Below are 24515 nucleotides of genomic sequence, written 5' to 3' on the forward strand. Positions count from 1 at the left end.
AGGGGTGGGAGTCAAGTGCCTGGGGCCAATCTCTTTTCAGTGGTCAGCAGCAATAAGCCAAGGAGCAACAGCTGCAAACTGGAACACAGAAGATTTCACCTCGACACGAGGAGAAACTTCTTTACCGTGAGAGTGCCAAAGCCCTGGAGCAGGCTGCCCAGAGAGCTTGTGATGTCTCCTCTGGAGACTTTCAAAACCCACCTGGATGCCTTCCTCTGTGAACTACCCTAGGGGATCTTGCTTGGCAGGGAGGTTGGACTGGATGATCTCTGGAGGTGCCTTCCAACCTCTAAGGTTCTGTCATTCTGTGGTAGAGTCACCATCCCTGCAGGTGTTCAAGAAATGTGTGGACATAGCACTTTGGGACATAGTTTGGTGGAGACAGAATCATAGAATCACAAAACACATCAGGTTGGAAGGGAGTTTTGAAGGTCATCTTGTCCACCTCCCCAGCAGTCAGCAGAGACATCTCCAACTAGATTGGTTTGTTCAGGGCCCCATCAAGTTTGACCTCGAATGCTTCCAGAGGTGGGGCCTCAATCACATCTCTGAGCAACCTGTTCCAGTATTTCATTGCTCTCATTGTGTCCAGCCTCCAGTGGGGCTGGACTAGATGACTTTCAGAGGTCCCTTCCAACCCTGTGCATTCTATGATTCTGTGATGCTGTGCCCTAGGGAGGTGACATTTGCTGCCTGAGCCTGAGCCAGATGTTTGGTGAGGTTTCCAGCCACAGAATCACAGACAGCATCTCTGCATGTTGCAGATATGAGCTATAATGGGAGCTGTTCCTTGGCAGTTTGGTGGTTAACAGGTTGTGCTGTCACAAGCTGTCCAGCTCTTCAAACTCAGCTGAACTTGGCCCACGGGACTGCCATGGGGTCCTGGTGTGGAGGGGAGTATGAACTACGAAACAGGGGAGGAGCTCTTCCCTGCCTGACCCCCTCACTGTGCTTTAGGGGACTTTTGTTCTCCCCATGGGCTGAGCGAAGCCCCAGCCTGTCTGGGGCTGCAGAGAACATCTGTAGCTGAGGAGCTGTAAGCGTGAAGAGATCCTAACAGCAGGGATTGTGTGCAGGGATGGCTTTGGATTCAGCACAAGCAAAAACCTCTCTCTGCAGAATGAAAGGCAGCTATTGATGTCTGAGAGGAGAGAGGAGTCAGGACGATTGCACTACCCTTCAATAAGGCTCTCGATCTCTCTCTCAGTTGCCATCGATGGGCGGCTGTATGTTCAGCTAAGGACAGACACCAGTGGTGCACTTCAAACCCTTTTCTTCCTTTCATGTACTAAAAACCATTGTGGATTTTGTTGCACTTCTCACTTCAACAGTTAGATGCTGATGCTTAACACTGCTGCAGCTCGGTCCCCTGTTACCCCAGGGGTTACTGCAGGACTCTTCCTTGAGAATGGCTTCCTCACTAGCCCAGGACTCTTCTCCTCTTTATTCTCCTCCTGGAGAATGCTTTTTGTCACCCCACTTTGGTCCTCATCAACCCTTTCATAGAATGATAGGCTCATTTAGGTTGAAAAAGATCTTGAAGGTTATCAGGTCCCACCATCAACCCAGCACTGCCAAGTCTCTCAGTACCATATCTGGCACATCTTGTAAAGCTTTCCAGGGATGGGGACTCCACCACTGCTAGTAGGCAGCCTGGTCCAGGATTGGCAAACCTTTTTGGGAAGAATTTCTTCCTAACATGCACCCTAAACCTCACCTGCTGCAACTTGAGGCCATTTCCTTCTGTCCTATCACTTGTTCCTTGGGAGAAGAGCTCCAACTTCCTTTCAGGGAGCTGTAGAGAGCCAGAAAGTCTCCCCTCAGCTTCCTTTTCTCCAGGCTGACCAACCCCGAGTCCCTCAGCTGCTCCTCCCCAGCCCTGCTCTCCAGACCCTTCACCAGCTTCATTGCCCTGCTCTGGGTCTGCTCCAGTCCCTCAATGTCCTTCTTGGAGTGAGGGCCTCAAAACTGAACCCAGTACTCAGTGCTGACTGCAGGGAGACAATCCCTTCCCTGGTCCTGCACACTCTTGCTGATGCAGGCCAGGTTGCTGATGGTGCTCCTGGCCACCTGGGCACACTGCTGCATTTTACCGTTTCACCATTGGGCTTTTTTCCCGTATATGGATCACTCTATCTATGCTTAAGTTGCATTTGAGGGAATCTGGCATCTGTAAGGATGAATCCCACGGGATTGTCCTTTCTGAGAGCTGGCAAGCAGCCTCCTGTGTCACTGCTTTTCCAGCTTCAGGGAATCAGTAGTTTGAAATAGCCTGTTAGCAGATAATCTCTGCCTTTCCCCCCACCAAGAAGAGGTCCCTTGGTGTTGCTGTGACTCCCTGCCAGGATGGCAGACCACTGCTGCTATTTTATTTTGATGAACTAAAAGCCATGACTGCTTGGCTCTCCTCCTGTCCCCAGGGTGTTTCCAGGCCAGGCTTCTTGCTGCAGTGCACATGATTAACGAGGGGAGCTGGGATTTCTGAGCAGCTATAACATTTGAGATAATCTATGCAGGAAAGAAACAGCCCCGTCAATGACATGCCAAAATGTGTCTGTCCAAAATATCACCAGAATAGCCCTAATTTGTCCAGGGGAAACAGTTGGATGGAGGCAGTGTTGGCAGTGCAGGGTCCTGGTCACCATGACTGGGGTGGGAGAGGATGCATCCATAGAGCCATTGGTGTGGTTTATTGGCCTGGAGGAGCTCTTCAGTTCTACATTTCATATAAAGAGTTGTTGCTGGGGGATGGGGGTGGTAATGTTGAGCTGGGATCTCAGAAATCCTCGGGTGAAATCTCTGTGCTCTGTCTCAGGTGCTTTGGTGGAGCATGTCCAGAGAAGGGCAATGAAGCTGTTGAAGGGTCTGGAGAACAGGGCTGGTGAGGAGCAGCTGAGGGACCTGGGGGTGTTGAACCTGGAGAAGAGGAAGCTGAGGAAAGACCTTCTGTCTCTCTACACTCCCTGAAAGGAGATTGGAGCCAGGTGGGGGTTGGTCTCTTCTCCCTAATATCAAGTGATAGGACAAGAGGAAATAGCCTCAAGTTGCCGCAGGTGAGGTTTAGGTTGGATATTAGGAAACATTTATTTTCTTGAATGGCAGCGTCAGAGACTGGAAGGGACCTCGAAAGCTCACCCAGTCCAACCCCCCCAGAGCAGGATTGCCCGAACCTGACCACACAGGAATGCATCCAGGCAGTTTTGAGTATCTCCAGAGATATTCAAAAGGGTGGTCAGGGATTGGAACAGGCTGCCCAGAGTCCCATCCTTCCTGGAGGTGTTCAAGAGAAGTGTGGACAGGGCAGAGGGGCATGGTTTAGTGGCCGTGGCGGTGTTCAGTTGGTGGTTGGACACCATGATCTCAGAGGCCTTTTCTAAGTGAAGCAATTCTAAGGTTCTGTGATTCCATAATGACTGATTTTGGCCCCAAAAGCTGTGAAGCTGCTGCTCGTGCTCATTCCTGTGGGGCAGGTCACTGCATCCAGAGCTCCCACCTGGATGTTCATTTGCCTTTATATTTTAATCCTGTATGTCCACCCACTTTATGGTGTGGAAGATGAGACCCCTACACCTGCTGAATGACCCTTCCTCTGGTGGAAGGAAGGATCATCACTGCCTGTTGTGCCTGCAGCACAGAGTTGGGTTGGGTTTTTTTGGTACCAAGCTGTATTTTGACATCGTATGGGAAAGTCTGTGAGGTGGAAGAGTTTCTGCTTAGCTGCTGAGGCAGTTCTCCTCTGGCGTTATACTCCAGGAAGCTGCTCCTGATCTTTTCCATCACAGGAAGCTAACCTCTTTGGCTTTGTGGCATGTGTGCCTTACAAGTGTGCTCACTCCATCAAAGCTTTGGAAATGCTCTGAAGCCTGAGCCTGCAAGAGCTGCAGCGAGGACTGGATTTGTGCTGTGTTGTCATAACAACAAACAGGGATTTGAAATGCAGATTTTTCATCTTTACTCTTTAGTTGTGATTGAGAGCTCTGGAAAATGGAGGATTTGCTGTTCTGAGGAAGAAGAATGTGATAATGGAAGTTGGTGGGATGCCCAAGGGATAAAGATCAGGATTTGGGAAGCATCTAACCCAGGAATTACACATGTTTATGGGGTGGCCTATCCAGCTATTTCTGTTCAGCCTGTGAGTCTGGTGGCACTGCTCAGGAAGCTCTGGGATGCCCTGCAACCAGCTGCTTCACTGCAGATAAAGCACAAACCTCTGACCCTCCGATGATCCATGGAAATGCTAGGCCTTGGTGTTTGTTTCAAAACAGCTGTTTCATTCCTTTTGAGCAGATTAATTGGGTTTGCAAACAGCTTTTACTGCTCAGCTCCTGGCTGAGCTGCTGGCAGCTTCAGTCCATGCAAAGACCCCATGCAGCTGTTCTCCACATCTCACTGTGAATCACAGAATGGTAGAGATTGGAAGATGCCTCTGAAGATCATTGAATCCAACCTTTAGGGTGACCTAAAGGTCACCTGTGACACCAAGCTGTGTGGCATGGTCGACTTGCTAGAGGGCAGGGATCCATCCAGAGGAACCTGGGCAGGCTGCAGAGCTGTGCCCAGGCCAACCTCATGACATTCAACAAGGCCAAGTGTAAGGTCCTGCACCTGGGTGGGTGCAGTCCCAAGCACAGCTCCAGGCTGGGTGGGGAATGTCTGAAAGCAGCCCTGAGGACAGGGGAAGGGGAACATTTTCACATTTGCCACGCTCTCTAGCCAGCCCTCATCAACTTCCCCATCAGATCTGGACAAAATCACATGCTAAAAAGATAAATAAAGTTGGGCCTAACTGCATCTAAAGTTGACCTAAATAAAGAATGCCTGCCTGGAGCTATGCTCCTTCTGTCCTGCCATAGCAAACCTGTGGGGTGCTCACAGTCTAACCCTCTCCACCCTGGGGAGAAAACCAAGCAGTTTACTCGTGGTTTAGCACCCAAGTGAGCAGAGGTCTTAGGGGAACATCCCTGCAATGCTGAAGTGCTGGTTGTGGAGACAACATCTGACACACAACACCCCTGTTGCAGGACAGCATGCTTTTTGCACAAGGATGCTCAAAACTGCATGCCAGCTCGCTCAGCCAGCTCCCTGTGCCAAAGCTGCAAGGCTGGAACTGGGAGCTGCTGGGGTGGCTCTTACAGCCTGGGAAATAACCTCTGCCAGCTTTGAAACGTCAATGCTGGGCACCCAGGATTGAAAATATAACCCCCCAAATCTTCACCCTACAAACTGGCAGACAGATTAGACTGGAGATAGGAAGTTCTTTCGAGTGAGGGTGGTGAGACACTGGCACAGGTTGCCCAGGGAGGTTGTGGCTGTTCCCTCTCTGGAGGTGTTCAAGGCCAGGTTGGATGAGGCCTTGAGCAACCTGGGCTGGTGGGAGGTGTCCCTACCCATGGCAGGGGGATTTGATCTGGATGATCTTTAAGGTCCCTTCCAACCTAAACCATTCTGTGAATCTATAATCCACATCCCAGCAGCTGTTCAAAATGAGGCGCAGAAGCTTCCTCTCCGGTGTGGTTCCTAGCACAGAAATGTCTGCTAGTGGCTGAGCTACAACTGCCATAGCCTTAGAGCCTACACATAGTGGTGGTGGTGATTTTTTTCTCCCTGGCTGGAAACATTCACAGAAGAATCAGCAGATGAACAAGTTATTTGAATTGCATAAATCCAAGACCCATCAGTACTACCAGAGCTGCTCCCTGGAGCCCAGATACCTGCAGAGCATTCTGCTGTTGCACATGACATCAGGATGTTTGCAGCCCGTGCATGATGTGCTAGCAAAGAGTTGAGGCTCTGGATTTGATGTAAAATGAGAAAGCAGGGGGAAAAAGAGCCATTTTAACCTGTTTAGCATCACAACAGAGCCGTATGGGTCGCAAATACCTCAGGCTGCAAAGAGGGGGAATTAAAAATTCTCGGCAAGATTCTCTGGGAAGTGGCTCCCAGCCACTCCTGGTGCTCCTGGAAATGAATGTGGGGACACTGTGTCCCCTCTTTGGCCAGTGCAATGCCTCACGTTCGGTATACAGCACACAGTGAGGAGTAAAAAGGGCAAGGAGAGCACAAAAGCAGATTAGCAGACCCAGCATCTGGAAGAGCTGCAGCTCTGGCCGTGGTTTTTGATCCAGCCAGGATTATCCGTGGCTGTTTCAGACGTGGAAAGCCAGTCTGTGATCCCAATGGATGGCTCTCCACGTCACTCCAAGGGAAGATCTGAAGGGCTCAGGGGGGTGTGGACCAGCTGCTGTCTCTCTCTGTGGCAGGTTGGCTGTTGGTTGGCACAAGGAGATGCACAATTCTGCTGCTTCAAATGAATAAAAACCAACACCAGTTTTAACAGCTACTAACCTGGGCTCTTCCACAAACTCTGAAGAAGCTCTAGAGAGGCTGCTTGACTACACAGAAAAGGATAAAATGCTGAGAGAGAGAGACTCTTAACCTAGAGCCAGATAAAGAAAACCAGTCCAGACTCCCTTGCTGCTGGGAACGGCTGCCACAGACCATGCTGGTCTTCAAGCGGTGACCAAACCATCCTGGGCAGTAATTCAAGCACAAACTCTGTTTTGGGGACAAAGCACCAAAGTTGGGATACATGTCTGGAACAGATCAGGAAACAGCTGGGGGGGGGGGGAGGTTTCAGCACTATTTCTTGAACTCCTGCTGTGGAAATGATGTGTTCAGGTGAGGTGTGAGTGCCTCCAGGTTGTCCCCCCCTCAGTGCACTCCCTTTGTTCCCAAAGCAATCTCACTGTCTGAGGCAGCCTTGAATATGCTGTGATTGTTGTTAGCAGCCCCATGGCCAGGCACGGGAACGGGCTGCTCAGAGAGATGGTAGAGTCCCCACCCCTGGAGGTGTTCAAGGAAAGTGGCCATGGCATTTGGGGGCATGGCTCAATGGCCATGGTGGCATTAGGTTGAGAGTTGGGCTGGATGACCTCAGAGGGCTTTTCCAACTCTAAAAATGATGTAATTAAAATGGCAGAGAAAAATGAGACATCCCATCCTTGCAGTGATTTTGCAGATGCCCCCCCGACTCCTGCTCAGAGGGCTGCAGGAGCTCTGCTATGAGGACAGGCTGAGAGAGTTTGGGCTCTGCAGCCCGGAAAGGAGATGGCTTTGAGGAGACCTTGGAGTGGCCTTCCAGTATCTGAAGAGGGCTCCAGGAGGGCTGGGGAGGGACTATTGACAAGGTCTTGTAATGACAGGATGAGGAGGAATGGGTTTAAACTGACAGGAGGGGAGATTTAGACTGGATGCTAGGAAGAAGTTCTTTGCAGTGAGGGTGGTGAGATACTGGCACAGGTTGCCCAGGGGGGCTGTGGCTGCTCCCTCCCTGGATGTATTCAAGACCAGGTTGGATGAGGCCTTGAGTGACCTGTTCTAGTGGGAGGTGTCCCTGCCCCCCTGGCAGGGGTTTGGAACTGGCTGAGCTTTGAAGTCCCTTCCAACCTAAACCATTCTGTGATTTTATGATTCTATTCTATTCTTGCTAACAGGTCTGAGGAGAAGCCAGGAGCTTTCCTAGATCAGGCAGCAAAAGCCCTGTCTCTGATGGTAGCAGAGTTGAGGGGAGTATGGTTTAAGATGTGTTAGCAACCTACTTGTAAACCAGTCAGGGGGTTAAGACACAGAGCCAGTTTCAAGCAAGCCCTAGTGGGAAGTCTGGTGTTTGCTTTGATCTATGACCGGGAATAAAAACGTCTCGAGCTGTGTGGTCTGTGCAGGGGTTTGATGATGATTTATTCCATTGAAATCCATGCCTATTTTCTTAACAGAGATGGAGCACAGTTGCAGAGGGCACCAGCTACATTACAAGCTGCTTAAGCCTTCAGAGGAGGACTGCAGAAGTTTGCATGTCTCATGCACTGGGAGGAGGAGGAGGCATTTTGCTTTCTGAATACAAATTGATGGCTGGCTGGAGCCTTGCTTGCAAGTGCAGCCTTGCTGAATTAGTGCGTTTCATAACCTTAACTCTACCAAGTTTTCTTTTGCCTCTGGCTGATCAGATCAGCCTTATGCTTCCATGGAATCACAGAAGGACTGTAGTTGAAAAGCCCTCTAAGATCATCAGCTCCAACTATCAATGCCACCATGGCCGCTAAACCATGTCCCCAAAGTGCCATGGCTGCAGGTTTCTTGAACACCTGCAGGGATGGTGACTCCACCACCTCCCTGGGCAGCCTGGTCCAGTGCCTGACAATTCTTGCAGCAAAGAAATTTTTCCTAATTTCCAACCTAAACCTCCCTGCTGCAGCTTGAGACCATCTCCTCTTGTCCTATCACTTGTTACTTGGAAGAAGAGACCAACCCCACCTGGCTGAGGTCTCCCCTCCAGGCTAAACAGCCCCAGCTGCTCACCAGACCTATTCTCCAACCCCTTCAGCAGCTTCCTTGCCCTTCTCTGGACACCTCTTTCCATCCTTTGTGCTCATGTCTGAAATATCCATTGATGTGCAGGAGTTAGCACCAGTGGCACATGCACCCAGACCCCTGACCTGACTCTTAGCTGGTGCAGAGCAACCCAAACGCTGCTGTCAGTAGTCAAAGTGTTCAGCTTGCTCCTGATGAGCAGCAGCCTTAAGTTGAGGTTACTGGGGGGAAACAATTGAGGCCATAGAAGGTTAGAAAACTGTGCAAGGAAAATAGCTGCATGCCCTAGAGACTATATCCAGTCCCTTGAGTAAGTGCTTAAAGGTGCAGGCTGCATGACTGAGGAAATACAGAAATAATCAAGAGGGGGAAGAATCCCCTGACCCAGGATGCAGAATCAGGAAGAAGGGAGTGTGCATGCACGGGGTGCAGGTGAGCAGCATGAGAAAGAAAATGGAAACTGTGTTAGGAGTGAAGACAAATACAAATACATTTTCTACTCTTTTACTTTTTTTCCTACCATGGAATGCACACCAAAAGAACATTATCTTTGAAAGAGCCTCAGAGGCTGCGGAGGGCTGCCGGGTCTGACTGCTGACACAGGAAATAGATGCTGCTGAAATATTAAGAATGTGTTGCCGTGGTATTCGCTAAGAAAAATGGGCATGAGAAATGCTGAAGCTGTGACCTGCAGGGGAGGGAGGAAGGAATAAATTCCACCAGAAGGAGTAAAACACAGAGGATAAGTTAGCTTAGAAGTCCTCTTGGCGAAGGTGTCGCCTGTGCCGCAGTCAGTTGTCCTAACTGGCAAATTATTGCTAGGAGTTGTTCATCCCAGGCCTGGCATTAAAGAAGGCAAAAGTTAAGCTGTCACATCTCAGCTGGACTCCAGAGGAGAATTTGTCACCGTGAGAACAGACATTGGAAGCATCTCACAGGGGAAGCAGTGGATTCCCCTGCACTGGTCAGTTTTAAGACTCAGCTTGGCAGCTGATTTCAGCTATAGCATTACCTAGAAAGCCTAGAGGTGAGGACACTCTGAGGGGACCTTAGAGCTGCCTTCTAGTACCTGAAGGAATCCTAGGAAGGCTGCAGAGAGACTTTTCATGAGGGTGTCTAGAGACAGGGCAAGGGGGAATGGTTTGAAGCTGAGGGAGAGCACATTTGGACTGGGTCTTAGGAAGAAGCTCTTCAGTATGAGGGTGGTGAGACTCTGGAACAGGTTGCCCATGGAGGTTGTGGATGCCTCCTCCCAGGGGGTGTTCAAGGCCAGGTTGCAGAAGTCTTGAGCATCCTGTCCCTGCCCATGGTGGAGGGGTTGGAGTAGATAATCTCTAAGGTCCCTTCCTAAGGTCCCATTCTATGATTCTGTGATCCTTGAGGTTGCTTCCAATCGGAGCCATTCTATGATCCTTGAGGTCCTTTCTAACCTGACATTCCATGGTGATTCTGTGATTTGCTCTTAGGGTACAAATCAAGCGTGGAACACTTCAGGGGAAGCACAGGGCTGCCTGCAGCTCCCCCAGCACCTGTAACAACCCCAGACCCTAAGTTTCACCACTGCTCATCGTACCCCTCTCCAGCAGAAGGATGATGAAAGAGGGGCAGAGAAGGACACCCAAGGCAGGGTGAGTTATCTGAAGGAAGCAGAAATCTCTGCAGCTTTGGAGATTGCACCTGTAATTAGGAATAATTGGAGCTGAGACTATTGCTCCTTTTGGTGTCTAGCAGCTGCTTCTGTAGGTGATGCTGGCAGTGAACATCTGCACATTAACTGCAGCTGCTGATGTGCTGCTCCTGCTCAGCCCAGGCTCTGTGGAGCACAAACAAGTACCACCAGCACATTTATTTTTTTACGCCCCCCCCCCCCAGGGGTGAAAGATTCGTTTCAAGGGCTCTCAGATCTCAAGAACATTTACACTGCTCAGAACAAATCCTGCCTATGTTGACACACCAAGATATTCACTTTGCTGATGATGATTCTTCTTGGGAAAAAAAATCAAAGGAGCTACATTGTTGTCCAGGCAAAGGGAGAAAAGTGCTGGTGTGATAGGAAGAGCATACATGGGAGGGTGGAAAGAGGATGGACAGGGACAGAAAAAGGAAATGAAGATTAGAAAGAAATAAAAAGGAAAAGAAAGGGCCTTTGTCCAAAGCTCAGGAAATGAGTTGGCTTCTCAGCAATATTAGTGCAAGGAAAGATATGGATGAGTAAGGAAATCACAAAAACCTACCCAAGAAAATAAGGTTTCTGACATCTGAGACATCATGCAACACAAAGGACGGGAAAGGGAGAGAGAATCCAGCCAGAAGGGGTACAGAGAGCGCAGCTTGTGTAGGAAGGGGTTTTCTGTTACCTGCAAATAAAGTATTAAAGCTGAGGCAGTGGCTGAGCACCAGGCTGTAGGGTCCCCCCTCCTCCTTCCCCAGGGTGTAATGTCCTCTATCACAGGTCAGAAAGAAGCCTACAAAACCTGGGATAATTTCAAGTGATTCATGTGCTTCTGGAAGAAGGGCTGCCTGGGGAAGCCAAATACCCACCTAGGTACTGCACTTGGAAAACAAGAGGAGAAAAACCTTCTGCTGCTCTCCCATTGTTTATTTGTTGATTCATAGAATGGGTTTGGTTGGAAGAGACCTTAAAGATCATCCAGTTCCAACCTCTCCTCCACCCCCCTTGCCATGGGAAAGGACACCTTTCACTAGGTCACATTGCTCAAGGCCTCATCCAACCTGGCCTTAAACACCTTCAGGGAGGGAGCAGCCATAACCTCCCTGGGCAATCACCACCCTCACTGTAAAGAACTTCTTAATCTCCAGTCTAATCTGTCTGCCAGTTTGTAGGGTGAAGATCTGGGGGGTTGTATTTTCAATCCTAGGTGCCTGGCATTGATGTTTCAAAGCTGACAGAGGTTATTTCCCTCTCCTAATGTCCAGTCCTAATGTCCAGTCTAGGACTGCCCTCCCCAGGGCAATGCTGAGTTCGTTGGCTTTAGTCACAGATTCATAGAATGGTTTGCGTTGGAAGGGACCTTAAGGATCATCTAGTTCCAAGCTACCTGGCACTGGCAGGGACACCCATAATCATTTGGGTTGGAAGAGACCTTTAAGGATGATCTTAAAGTTCTATCCCAACCTATATGGTTCTGTGATGCTACGATCTTGAGACTGGAAAACCCAGAACCCACACCCATTATTTGCAGGCTCCTGGTCAGGCTACCTGAGCCATTGACATGGAGCCCTCCATGCTCATTTGCCTGAGGTCCTCTGGAGCAGCAGGTGAGATCAGTTGAGCTGTAATCCATGCTCATTTGCCTGAGGTCCTCTGGAGCAGCAGGTGAGATCAGTTGAGCTGTAATCCATGCTCATTTGCCTGAGGTCCTCTCGAGCAGCAGGTGAGATCAGTTGAGTTGTAATCTATGGGAATGTGCTGCAGCAGCTCCCTGGGAGATGGGCGTGGAAAGGCTTTGCTATCAAAGCAGAGAGGTCAGCGTTCATTTGGGACTGTGCTGCAATTCAAGCAACACCTACTGAAGGTCCAAGCCCAACTCTGGCATTTTACCAGCTCATACTCCATCTTAAGGTATACTGGAATCATCTTTGTGTTTTGGAGGACCAGCCCTGATTTCTCGTTTTGGGATTGCTATGGTAAGCCAAATGACTGCCTCTGAGAAGCATAGTTTTGTTCAGTAACCCCCAAAATGATGTCCTGGCTCTGTGTTTCTGTGCTGTTTGGCAGCCTGCTGGCTCTCACCCTATTCACAGGGGATGTTATTACCAGAAATACAAGCAGGTTATTATTCCTCATGCTCAGTCTGGGTTCTGATGGGTCTCTCCAGGTTCCCTGTCTAGTCACTGCTGATTTCCATTAGTGCTTTGGATGATATCACAGATGATGCAGTTGCAAGGCTTGTGAGTGACAGGGTGGAGGAGGTTGCAAGTGCTCTGGAAGCTCTGACTGACCTTGGCTCATTTTGTTGCTGCTCTGCACAAGCTGAAATTCAGGATGAAGGTAGAAAAGCCTTTATCTAGCAAGGCAAAACTAGGCCTAAAAAAAAAGGGGGCTGGTGGCCTTGGCAGAAGTGTGTGCTTGAAAGTATCTGGGGACCATCGTGAGTCGCAGTCAAAGCTCAACAACACAAGGAGAAAGGGCAAATACCCTTTCTGGAGGGCAGGTGGAATGCTGAATGGGAAGTAATTTCTCAGTGTGGTTTGTCATGGGACACAGCCAGACCAGGTCGAGGGGGGGGAAATCTGGAGCCTGCTGGGTCTGGTAGCTGCTGTGGTTTGTTTAGGAGCTGACAGAATGAAGCTCTCAAATGAGTTGGAGAGAAAACAGAATTCTATGTGACCATCCGTGGCAAACCCCTGGAATTTTCCCCCAACTCAGGACTAAATCTGTAACCCTCAGTGCCCCAGTCCTCCCCTGCTATGCCCTCCTCTCTGCCATCCACAGGCCTAAACATGAGCCTTTGGAGGCCCAAAACAGGCCTACTGCTGGCATCTTTGTCCCAAGAGCAGCAGCTCCTGCCCAGCATGGGGCTGGGAAGGGAGGAAAGGAGAGCCAGCTGCCCTGGCCCTGAGTTTGTAAAGGGAGAGCAGAGTTATGGGATTGAATAACAACTTTCTAGTTCCTAGAGGATTTTTAACCCTGTACTTCCCAACCTGGGACAGGTAGCACATCCCTGTGCCTCACTATGGATGCTGACTGAGTTTGTCAAGGCTGATCTAGGATTGTGTCCCCCAGCTCTGGATTGGGAGTTTGGGCTGGCCAGACCCCTGAGACCTTGTTCCAGCACTCATGACTGTCTGCTCCTTGTGGTGCCCAGGCACCCAGCTCACGTTGGTGCTGGCGTTTCTATGCCTAAGTGGAAGCAGCTGTTGACATAAACTCAGATCTTCATTGCTGCATCTGCTGCTGTTTAAACCAGTGGGAAGAAAAGGGAGGTTTGGCATTTTCAAGCCTTTAACTGTTTTATTTAGGGAATAAATCTGAGTCTCTCAGAAACTCTTTTCTGCATGAGATAAACAAATTCCTAAACTGCTCCAAAGTGTTTGAGTTTTGCTGCTCTAAGAAAGGGAAAATCATCTTTAAGGTTTAACCTACTTGAGCTGTGCTTTGGCAAAGCTGAGCCTGACTTCTCCCACCCCTTGCTACCAGCAATCAGAACCTGCTGGTATTTTTTAGTGATAAAGGCAACCTAACTGTTTGTCAGAGTTCTGCAGACATGGGCCAGGTCCTTACTTCATTAACCTCAGACTCAGGTAATCGAGATTTTTCATCCCCAAATCTTTTAGTCCTTGGTTAATGCCTCCACCTCCCTGCCCATCCTGGCTGCATCACTTGCACACATGGCAGGAAGACTTCTGCTTGTGCTAAAGCTGAGCACGTAGGTAGAGCTACTTAGATCTCTCTGGCCTCAGGCTGTGTTTGTAGTCAACTGTGAGCCTTGGGCCTCCTTTGTGGAGTCTTTAGGGCATGGATAGGAAGAATGCAAGGGAAAGTTCTGAAGATGCTCAAACTGGACAATGGTTGCAAGCTTCGGACTGTTTGGGGGTTTAGGTATTTATTGAACTGCATTGCAGGCTATGTTTTCTGGTGGATAGCAGCTTAGTGCATTTTGCCCAGGAGGAAGGCTTTTAACATGTTCCTTAGCTTCAGCTTGTTAGAGGAGGTCTCACTTCATGGTGTCAGGCCTGACCCTATTATGAGCAAAGTCCATCTTTGTTAGGTTTCCACTGGAATAAAATAATACCTGACCCCATAGCAGATTCCCTTTCAATGAACTGCTGGCAGAGATCCTTGTGAAGGCTGAATTCTTGGCAGAGAGCTGGGTAATGAGATTTCCATTGAATGAGCTGTTAACAGAGCACCTTTTAACTCCAGGGAGTCAGAGAGGAGTCCTGGGAGCTGGGAGTCTCCACTTTGGTCTTGGGCAGTGGCACTGGGCAAGCAGCCTAAGGTTTGTCTTTGCCATGTCTGTAGGATGGGGAGACTCCCACCTCAGCTTGAGCATGGAGGTGAGGCTTGGAAATACCCCCTCAAAGTCATCAAAATGTTCTATTGAGTGTGGTGATGCCACCATTGAGGACAAGCAGTTCTGTCCCTGTGAGGTAAATGATGGTCCCAGGCTTGCTGTGTGAGGTGACCTTGGATGTAAGCTTTTGGGGTGATACCTCCATGTAACTTCTTTAAAGCTCCTGAGGTATCTCCTCACACTTCTTTACTCTAGGCTGAACCATTCCAGTTCCCTCAGCTGCTCCTTACCAGCTGCCTTCTCCAGACCCTTCAGCACCTTCCTTGCTCTTCTCTGGACCTGCTCCAGCCCTTTGATGTTGTTCTTGGAGTGAAGGGACAAAAGTGGGACTGAAAGTGTGTCCTCACCAGTGCCCAGTACAGGGGGCAATCCCTTCCCTGCTCCTGCTGGCCGTACTACTGCTACTCCAAGCCAGGATGCTGGTGGCCTTCTTGGCCACCTGGGCACACTCTGGCTTATCATCATCTGCTGTTGACCAACACCCCCAGGTCTTTGAGCAGCTTTCCAGCCCCTCTGCCTCAGTTCTGGAGTGTTCATGGGGTAGTTGTGACCCAAGTGCAGGGCCTGGCACTTGTCCTTGTTAAACCTCATAGAATCAGTCAGGGTAGGAAGGGACCACAAGGATCATCCAGTTCCGACCCCCCTGCCATGCGCAGTGACACCCTATCCTCAATCAGGCTGGCCAGAGCCCCATCCAGCCTGGCCTTAAACATCTCCAGGGATGGGGCCTCAACCTTCCTGGGCAACCCATTCCAGGCTCTCACCACTCTCATGGTGAAGAACTTCCTCTTTGTGTCCAGCCTGAATCTGCCCACCTTCAGCTTTGCTCCATTCCCCCTAATTCCATCCTCTTCACCTCAGCCCATCCTGGCCTCTGTAGCCCCTGCAGATCAGCGCTCCAGCAGGCACGGTGTACCTTTCTCTGCTCTGAAATGTCATTTGCCTGTTGCTCCAACTTTCTGCCTGAGCTTGGGCTTGTGAGTGGCTGGCTTTCATGCTGCAAATCTTTGTAATGGGATTAAGAGGATAAGGACATGTAGAAAATGATTAGTGCTCTCCTGGGAGCCATTAATGGTTTGTAAAGGCCCTTACAGAGGTAACATCTACCCAGTCACGGTGTGCAGGAAGAAGCTCTCGCTTCCTTCAGCACTGATTTTGGAGAGGCTGCAGCTCTTTGGGTAATCAGTATTGATTCCTCGGAGATCTGCTGAGAGTTGTCAAGCACATAGATTTAATCAGAAGTGGGATTCTGGTTGTAGTGCTGATAATAGATGGCAAATCACACTTTTCATTAACTTTGGGGGGATAAAGGTAGGCAGAATGAGCAGTCCTAGTCTCCTTGCTCCTCATCCTCTGCTGCCCATTGCTCTGCAGGACCAAAACCAGCATCTTCCAGACAACTGTTTTGCAAGAAAAGGCCCTCACATTCCCTGAGGTGAGGTCCCAAGTACCTCTCCAGCCATGCTGAGAGAAGCCACAGGGGCTGGGTGCCCCAGTCAGGAGCGGTGTCTGCTGCCTGGCTTGTGTGGGGGTGCCCCCGTCCGGAGCAGTGTCCGCTGTCAAGGTTTGCAGCAGGTTCTGGTCCCCTCAGTGCACACCAGGGCATGCAGGAGTGCAACAGGAATAAGGAGCTTCTCAACAAGGAGTACTTCCCACCTCTAACGCTGCAGCAGTGAGCTCATTCTCCCAGGCACCCTGCTCTGCTGTAGATAAGAGCTGCAGGATTAGCTCCCTCTCCCCAAAAAGGAAACCCTCCTCTTGTTCTGAGCTTTTGGTGCTTCTTGCCAGCTGCTTGGTGAGATTTGTGAGCAATCCTGTTTGTGTCAAAGAATCACAGCATCAACCAGTTTGGAAAAGACCTCCAGGATCATCCAGTCCAACCTAGCACCCAGCCCTGGCCAATCAACCAGACCAAGGCACTAAGTGCCTCATCCAATCTTTTCTTGAACTCCTCCAGGGATGGTGACTCCACCACCTCCCTGGGCAGCCCATTCCAATGCCAATCACTCTCTCTGCCAACAACTCCCTTCTAACATCCAGCCTGAACCTTTCCTGACACAACTTGAGACTGTGTCTCTTTGTTCTGTTGCTGGTTGCCTGGGAGAGGAGACGAACCCCTCCTGGCTGCAGCCTCCCTTCAGGTAGTTGTAGACAGCAATGAGGTCTGCCCTGAGCCTCCTCCAGCTGAAGGGGGCCTAAGAAGAAAGTTGAGCAGGGACCGTTTCTGAGGGCATGCAGTGCTGGGACAAGGAGCCATGGTTTGAAACCTGAGCAGGGTAGCTGTAGATTGGATATTAGGATGAAGCGCTCTACTGTGAGGGTAGAGTGACTCTGGAACAGGTTGCCCAGGGAGGTGGTGGAGGCCCCATCACTGGAGACCTTCAAGGTCAGGCTTCATGGGGCTCTGAGCAACCTGATCTAGTTGGAGATTTCCTTGCTCACTTCAGGGAGGTCTCTTCCAGCCCAGTGCGTTCTGTGATCTCAGCTACTTAAGGTTCAGTGTTGTGCTTTGAATGGAGATGCTGCATGGAGCTACTGTCATCCTCTGGAGGGAATTCTGATTATTCTGGTTCATTTGGCTACCATCATGGTTTACACCTTTTAAACAAATCAAACTGCTCTGTGGTGAAGGATGGATTCACAGCTGCATAAGCAGCCATAGCTTGGTGAAGAATGAACTGGTTTAGCAGTTTGAAAAGCTCCCTTATTGGGAACAGTAAGCTGAAGTGCTTGTGAAGAACAAAGATGGCTAATGATGAACGCGTCACAATAAATATCATCCTTCCAGGTTGTGTCCCTGGTGCTGAAAGTAGCAGCTCCTGAGGGAAATTCTGGGCTGCAGGATAGCATGGCCAGCAGCCAAAGTAGCCCTTTCTTCTTCAAAAGCTTGCTAATTCAGTTCTGGCTATTCTGCCTTGCTGGGCTAAAGCTCTTCTATGGAATAACAAATTAGGGGGAATAGTCTCGAGGGAGAGGCAGGAGATTGGCTTGGTGTGACATCAGGCATCATCAAGCACATGGGAAGTGGAAATGAGCTGGTTGGTGGCTGAAGCACTGTGGAGGCTTTGGACCTTTCCTGAGCTGATCCCAAATCTGCACAGGCTGCCCTGGTCTTCAGTGCACTGATTAGGGGTGATTATCGAATTAGCTGGGGAGGGGGAAATGATAGCAAGATGTCATTGCCATGCAGAAATCTTCCCGTGGTCCCCAATTCCAGGCTCTAATCTTCAGAATGACTCCTTCCCTGCAGTGTTTTTCCCTACAGCTGCTGACCTGGCATTGTTAGTTGCCCATATAAAGCTGTTTGTGGCAGCACTATTTGGCTGCTCACCTGCCCTAAGCTCCTGCCCAAGGTGACAGAGAAGGGCACCCTTCATCCATCAGCTGCCCTCAAGCAGAAAGTCTCTTCCTTTGGTGACCTGTGGGAGGAGCTTTTTGGGAATCACAGCAAAGCCAGTGGATGAAACTCATGCTTGAAATTACAGCCATGCTGGATCTGAGAATCTGGAGGGGATTTGTTTCGCTTCGAGGGTTGGTGAGGTTTGGGTGACCCTCCTGAGATGCAGAATGGATACTCCCAGGAGCTCACATCTTGAACCCCAAAGTGGTGGGGACATCTTTTGTCTCTTGTGAGCATCTCTTTGCCACTGTGGTGCTGCTGATTCCTTTTGTCTGCTGGGCTCTTCACACCTCATTGGGTTATGAAATGTTTGGGGTCAAGCCTCTGCCTGCTCTGCTGTACAAAGAGCAGCAGGAACTGAACCTTGGAGGTGCTTCCTAGGCACAAACACAATCAATGTGATTAGTATCTGAGGGTACAATGCTGCTTCTATTTAATTCCTAACCGAGGCGGTTAGGAAGGAGCGGGTCAAACGTCACATAGCTCTGTGGCAAGCCTGGTGAAGGCCAGGGACGCTCTCTGCTCTGTACCAGCTACCATGGCAGTGCTGGTGGCTGCAGCTTGTGCCAGTATTCCCATCCTCTGTTCCCCTGTGTCCTGCTACACACAAAGACCACCTTGCCACACTTCAGGAGAGTCACTAAACCTCATTTTCCATCAGGCCAACTGCGCACACTAGGCAGCTGTGACACCACAGTGACTTGTAAAGCACCATTCTAAGTGTCCTCTTACCTCTGTGAGAGCAGCCAACCCCCTCCACTCTACTTCAGCCTCCCCTGATCTAAACTGCTCACAGCATCAGATGGCTGCAGTCCATTAGCAGCCACCCAAAAGCTGAGCTCTGCCTTCCAGAGGAGCTGATCTTTCCCACTGGTCATTTTTATTAGTCCAAGATTTGAATCACAGAATTGTTTGGATAGAAAAGACCTAATATTGAGTACAACCTTTGACCTATCACCACCACAGTCATTAAACCACATCCCAAAGGGCCGTGGCCACAGGTTTCCTCAACACCTCCAAGGATGGAGACTCCCCTACCTCCCTGGGCAGCCTGTTCCAATGCCTGACCACTCTTACAGTGAAGAAATTGTTCCTCATCTCCAACCTAAACCTCCTCTGGCACAATTTCAGGTCATTTCCTCTCCTATCACCTGATACTAGGATGAAGAGGCCAACCCTCACCTCACTCCAACCTTGTTTCTGGGAGTTGTGGAAAGCGTTCTCCCCCTTCTAGTTCAGAGCCGTATCCTGTCACAACAGGCTCTGCTGAAGAAGTCTATCTCCAGTTTTCTCACCAGTCTCTTTAAGCACTGAAAAGCCACCAGAAGGTATCCCTGGAGCCTTCTCCACACTGGACAATCCTAACTCTCAAGAAAGTTGCAAAAACAATCAAAGAGTTGGCTCTGAAAACCCTTCTTTTTGTTTCCTCACCCCTCCAGCTCAGCCTTTAGAGGGAACAAATCTGCCTCTCTGTAGCCCTGGCTGTCAGCTCGTGTCTCTGGGCTTGGGTGCCTCTAGTCAAAGGCTTCGTTTCTCTCTTTTTTGATGGACGGAAGCAAACGTGTGGCTCAGGCCAGACAAGAGCAAGGTGTTCATGCAGTGCCTGGGTGCAAAACACTCTACATGTTGGGTGTGCAGCCCAGGAGGAAACTGCAAAGCAATTTTGATTTCCTTTTCTCTCCACCTCCTCCTGTGTGCCCCTTCAATAGCTGAGATCTGCTGCTGGAGGAGGTGTGGAGGCAGTTTGGGGGAGGTGGAGAGAGATGTTTTTTAACAATCGGCCTATTGAAGGCTTGGTGTGTTCTGCCTAAACCTTAGTTTGCTCTTGTTCTCTATCAACTCTGAACAGAAATTATCAGTTTAAGGGGAAATAGATAGTGTGAGCAAGCAGCAGCGAGCAGAGTGCTGCTGGAGCTGCATCAGACCGTGGCACCTGGGGACATGGTTTAATGGCCATGGTGGTGTTGGATTGATGATTGGACTCAATGATCCTAGAGGCCTTTTCCAACCAAATTCTGTGATTCTATGAGTGTGAGCAACATGAGACTCAATCTAATAGCACAAAACAAAGCCAAATATGTGTCCCTTAATGTGTGTGAGTTAGATCTTGCCTCCAGAGGTGTTTCTGTTCCCCCAGATAAAGAGTTTGGCCAATTTCCTCTGTTCCCAGCTCCTTACTGCACTTGCACAGAAGACATGTCTGAGTTGTGCTGGTGACAGTGGGCTCTCTCAGTTGAAGAAAGGCTTTTATCACCTCACCCCCCCCCCCCCCCCCCCCCCCGCAAAGTATTCCCACTCCCTTTCAGGAGCTGTCCAAATGCCATTCAAGAGAGCAGACAATTCCTGCTTTGACTCCAAGGTGTTTGGGTGTAGCAGGATAATTCCTGGTGGCCAACAGAAGTTGGCAGTTTCTTTTGTATCTCCAGCCTGACTTTCAGCATCTCTGTTTTGTGCAGCACAATTCTCTTCTCTGAGTAATGAGATGATTTGCTGGGTGTTGAATCTAAGCCTTGATGAGATCTAAGGTCACTCTCCAATAAACTAAATATTTTTCATCAGCACACAGCTACATGCCAGGCTAGCCAAATCAACCCTGGTTCTGCTGCCTGCAAGCTGTTGACTCCCAGGATGTCAATCTTCCAGCAAAATTAGTTCCACTCTGCAGTAATAAGCTTAATTGCTGCTTAGATCATAAACTCACAGGAGGAGCTGGCTTGGAAGGGACCTCCAGAAGTCATCTAGTCCAACCCTCCCCCAGTAAGCAGGGGCAAGTCCAACTAGACCAGGATGTCATACATGGGTATAGATTGATCTCCAGGAATGGCAGTAAAATAAAGATTGTGGAATCATAGAATGCTTAGAGTTGGAAGCTAATGTCCCTAACAACCTGTGATAGTGTTCTGGCAGAGGAGTTGGGCTCAGTGGTCTCCAGAGGTCCCTTCCAACCCCTAACATCCTCTGATCCTGTGGAAGGAACCTTTTAAAGGTCTTCTAATTCAACCTCCATGGCCATTTTGGAGACACCCAGGGGTGACACTCAGGAGGTTCCCTATATCCAATGTGGCTCCAGCACCTGGCCCTTGGGGTTTGATATTTCCATTTTCCAATGAATGTCCTTCTAATCCTGTCACTTCTTAGTGTTCCTGGCATCAGCTTATGTCAGAGGGACTGGAGTAAGCTGTGCCAGATCAAGCCTCAAATATCCTTTCTCTTCCTTTCCAACATATTGGTCTCTTCCAACCCTTATGATACTATGATACTATGATATTGCTGTCTACAACTACCTGAAGGGTGGTTGTGGCCAGGAGGAGGTTGCTCTCTTCTCTCAGGTGGCCAGCGCCAGAACAAGAGGACACAGCCTCAGGCTGCGCCAGGGGAAATTTAGGCTGGAGGTGAGGAGAAAGTTCTTCACTGAGAGAGTCATTGGACACTGGAATGGGCTGCCCGGGGAGGTGGTGGAGTTGTTGTCCCTGGAGCTGTTCAAGGCAAGATTGGACGTGGCACTTGGTGCCATGGTCTGGCCTTGAGCTCTGTGGTAAAGGGTTGGACTTGATCTGTAAGGTCTCTTCCAACCCTGATGATACTGTGATATCTGTACCAATAGGTGGGTACTTTTCTGTACCATGAAGACCAACAGTATCCTGGCTTGGGTCGGAACTACTATGACCAACAAGATCAGGGTAGGGATTGTCCCTCTGTACTAGACAATGGTGAAGCCACATCTCAAGTAGTGGGCTCAGTTTTGGGGCCCTCAAGAAGGACATTGAGGGATTGGAGCACATCCAGATAAGGGCAACCAAGCTGATAAAGGGTCTGGAGAACAGGGCTGATGAGGAGCAGCTGTGGGACCTGGGTTTTTTCAGCCTGTAGAAAGAGAGGCTGAGAGGAGGTCTTCTGGTTCTCTTGGTCTCCTCTTTTTAGTGACAAGTGATAGGATGAGAGGAAGTGGCCTCAAGTTGCACTGGGAGAGGTTTTGATTGGATACCAGAAGAAACTTCTTCCTTGGAAGAATTCTCAAGGACTGGCACAGGCTGCCCAGGGAGTTAGTCAAATCCCCATCCCTGGGGGTCTTTCAAAGCTGCAGGGATGCTGTGCTGAGGACCATGGTTTAGCACCATCCCTGGCAGCGTTAGACAATGGTTTGCCTGGATGAGCTGAAAGTCTTTTCCAACTGGCACAATTCCATGATCCTATGAATAGGCACATGGGACTTCTGGGCAGGTTAAGAGGCTGACAAATGAAAATGAAGGAGCTGATGTGCTGTGCACATGCTGCAGGATCAGCCTCTTCCTCTGTGCTTGTCCATACACATCAGGTGTGTTACGGCTAATCAATGTGTTCGATTCCTGCAGAGCTGCCAGAGGTATCTGAGGACTGCAAGGCTGAGGCAGAGGTTTTGTCACTTTCATCAGTAAACATTGCAAATGATCGATTAGACAGGGAGATGTTCAGGACAGCTTTTGATTTTCAGCCTTGTTTGGTTTTGTTTCAAGCCTCTCTGACCTGCTCTGGGGCTGCCAGGGGCATCTGTTCCCCGCTCAGCACTGCAGGACTGCAGGCTTTCAGCCCTCTTACAAGCGGGCTGATCCCACCAGCATCAGCTGTGCTGTAGGGCTGAGGTTTCTCTAATTCCATTGCATCTCCAGCACACTGCAATTATTGGAAGGTAACAACTTTTGGGGAGAAAAGAATATCTGGGCAAACAGCCCTGGTTTAGAATTAATCACAATTTGAATTTGACAGCGAAGCGATCCCGGCTCAGCTCGCTGTGATTTTCTCCTCTCGCCGCCCACGCGCGCAGCCTGCTGCAGGGTGTCTGAGGGAAATGAGACGTGCAGCCTGCCCTGCCTGGTAAAAGCCTATTTAAGTGATCAGCCATAGTCTGGGCTGGAGTATTAGGCAGTAAAACAGGTTTTCTAGAAAATGAGATTGCCCCCGGCGCCGGTAAATGCGCTCGGAGAGTGAGGCGAGCTGGTGACATGCGCCAGGCAAGGGATGGCTTTTCTCTCTTAGTAAATCGCATCCAGAGGGACTATAAATTAAAGAGTTGCTAACACACGACCCAATCCGGCTCTCGCTCTCCTTCTGTGCCTCTTGCAGCTCACTTATCTCATAGCCTTTAATGCCAGGAGAGAAAACATGGCTGTAGTTTCACAAGATTAAAATTGTAGGGTTACAGAATGCATCAGTTCAGAAGGAAGCCTCAGAGGTCGTCTTGTCCAACCCCCCTGCAGTCAGCAGGGACATCTCCAACTAGATCAGGTTGCTCCATCAAATTAGAATGTCTCCAGGGATGGAGCCTCTGCCACCTCTCTGGGCAAACTCTTCCGGTGTTTCACCACGCTTATAGCACAGAACTTCCTCCTGATGTCCAACCTGTATCTACCCTGCTTTGACCTAAATACCCAAGTGTCTTCCTTGGTGTCTGGGAGAGTCCATATGCTCTGCTCCATTATCAAGTTTTAAATGGAGGGGGAAAGCCAGTTCATGTTTTCTCCTTGCCAGGTTGTGATCTTGGACACCTCTGGGAAGGGATGCCCCATCCTAGTGGTGTCTAAATTGCCGGGTCCCTCACTCTGTGTGCAGACTGACTGATTTAATGCTGACTGCACAGAATCTCACAGCTGCAGAGGTTGGAAGGGACCTCCAGAGATCGAGTCCAACCTGCCTGTCAAGGCAGGACCCCCTAGGGTAGTTCACACAGGAAAGCCTCCAGGTGGGTTTTGATAGCTTCCAGAGAAGGAGACTCCACAACCACTCTGAGAAGCTGGCTCCAGGGCTCTGGCACTCTCATTTCTGGAACGCCTTCTATGTTCCAGTTTGCAGTTGTTGCTCCTTGGCTTATTGCTGCTGACCACTGAAAAGAGATTGGCCCCAGGCACTTGACTCCCACCCCTCAGATATTTGTACACATTGATCAGATCCCTTCTCAGCCTTCTCTTCTCCAGGCTAACAGCCCCAGGGCTCTCGGTCTCTGTCCGCAGGAGAGATGCTCAGGCCCACAAATCATCCTCGTGGCTCTCCCCTGGACTCTCTCCAGCAGGTTTCAGCCTCTGCTGACCTGGGGAGCCCCAAACCAGATACAGTATTGCAGGTGTGGTGTCAGCAGGGCAGGGTAGAGGGGGAGAAGAACCTCCCTAGGCTTGCTGGCCACACTTTTGCTGACGCAGCCCAGGATGCCACTGGCTCTCTTGGCCACAAGGGCACATTGCTCACCCACGCAGAACTTGCTGCCCACCAGCACTCTGAGGTCTCTCCATGGAGCTGCTTTCCAGCAGGTCTGCCCCCAACCTGTACTGGTGCCTGTTGTTATTCCTTCCCAGATGCAGGACCCTGCACTTGTCCTTATCAAACTTCATGAGGTTTGCATTTGTCCAGCACTCAGCCTGGCCAGATCTGGACAGATGGCAGCACAGCCTGAGGGGTGTCAGTGCCCTCCAGTTTTATATCATCGGAGATCATTTCTTTGAGTGAACCCAGATGGGAAATGTGCAATGGTTGGGTGTAGTCAATTAAGAGTTACTGCTGTTGCCCATCCCCCCTTGCATATGTTCCCACTTTTCCCAGTATTTAAACCTAAATAGTCTGCAAAGTGAAACTGTCTTAAATCTCATTGCCTCACCCACTGCTTTGCAGCCAAGGAGATCTCTTATGGCTCCTCTATCCCAGCTGCATGTTGCTGGTTCTGGCTGTGAGGAGCAGGACCAGCA

General features: G+C 49.9%; 1 protein-coding gene across 3 annotated transcripts in view; it reads left to right on the forward strand.

Moving 5' to 3' along the window:
- KAZN (kazrin, periplakin interacting protein) overlaps positions 1-24515 on the forward strand; it is a 265843-nt gene that overhangs the window by 109743 nt on the left and 131585 nt on the right. Inside the window, exon 1 of one of the 3 annotated variants that reach the window (XM_064172332.1) lies at positions 9972-9995. The exons of 1 other annotated variant lie outside the window; for it this stretch is intronic. Coding sequence is in view for 1 of the 2 variants with exons in the window: in XM_064172331.1 (XP_064028401.1) it covers positions 12013-12015 (3 nt within the window). In the remaining variant the exon portion in view is untranslated. Of the gene's footprint in view, positions 1-9971; positions 9996-11879; positions 12016-24515 lie in introns of those variants that run through there. One more of the 3 variants, XM_064172331.1, reaches the window with a different exon arrangement.

The sequence above is a fragment of the Pogoniulus pusillus genome, chromosome 36, assembly GCF_015220805.1.
Source record: "Pogoniulus pusillus isolate bPogPus1 chromosome 36, bPogPus1.pri, whole genome shotgun sequence".
In the NCBI taxonomy this organism is placed as follows: Eukaryota; Metazoa; Chordata; class Aves; order Piciformes; family Lybiidae; genus Pogoniulus; species Pogoniulus pusillus.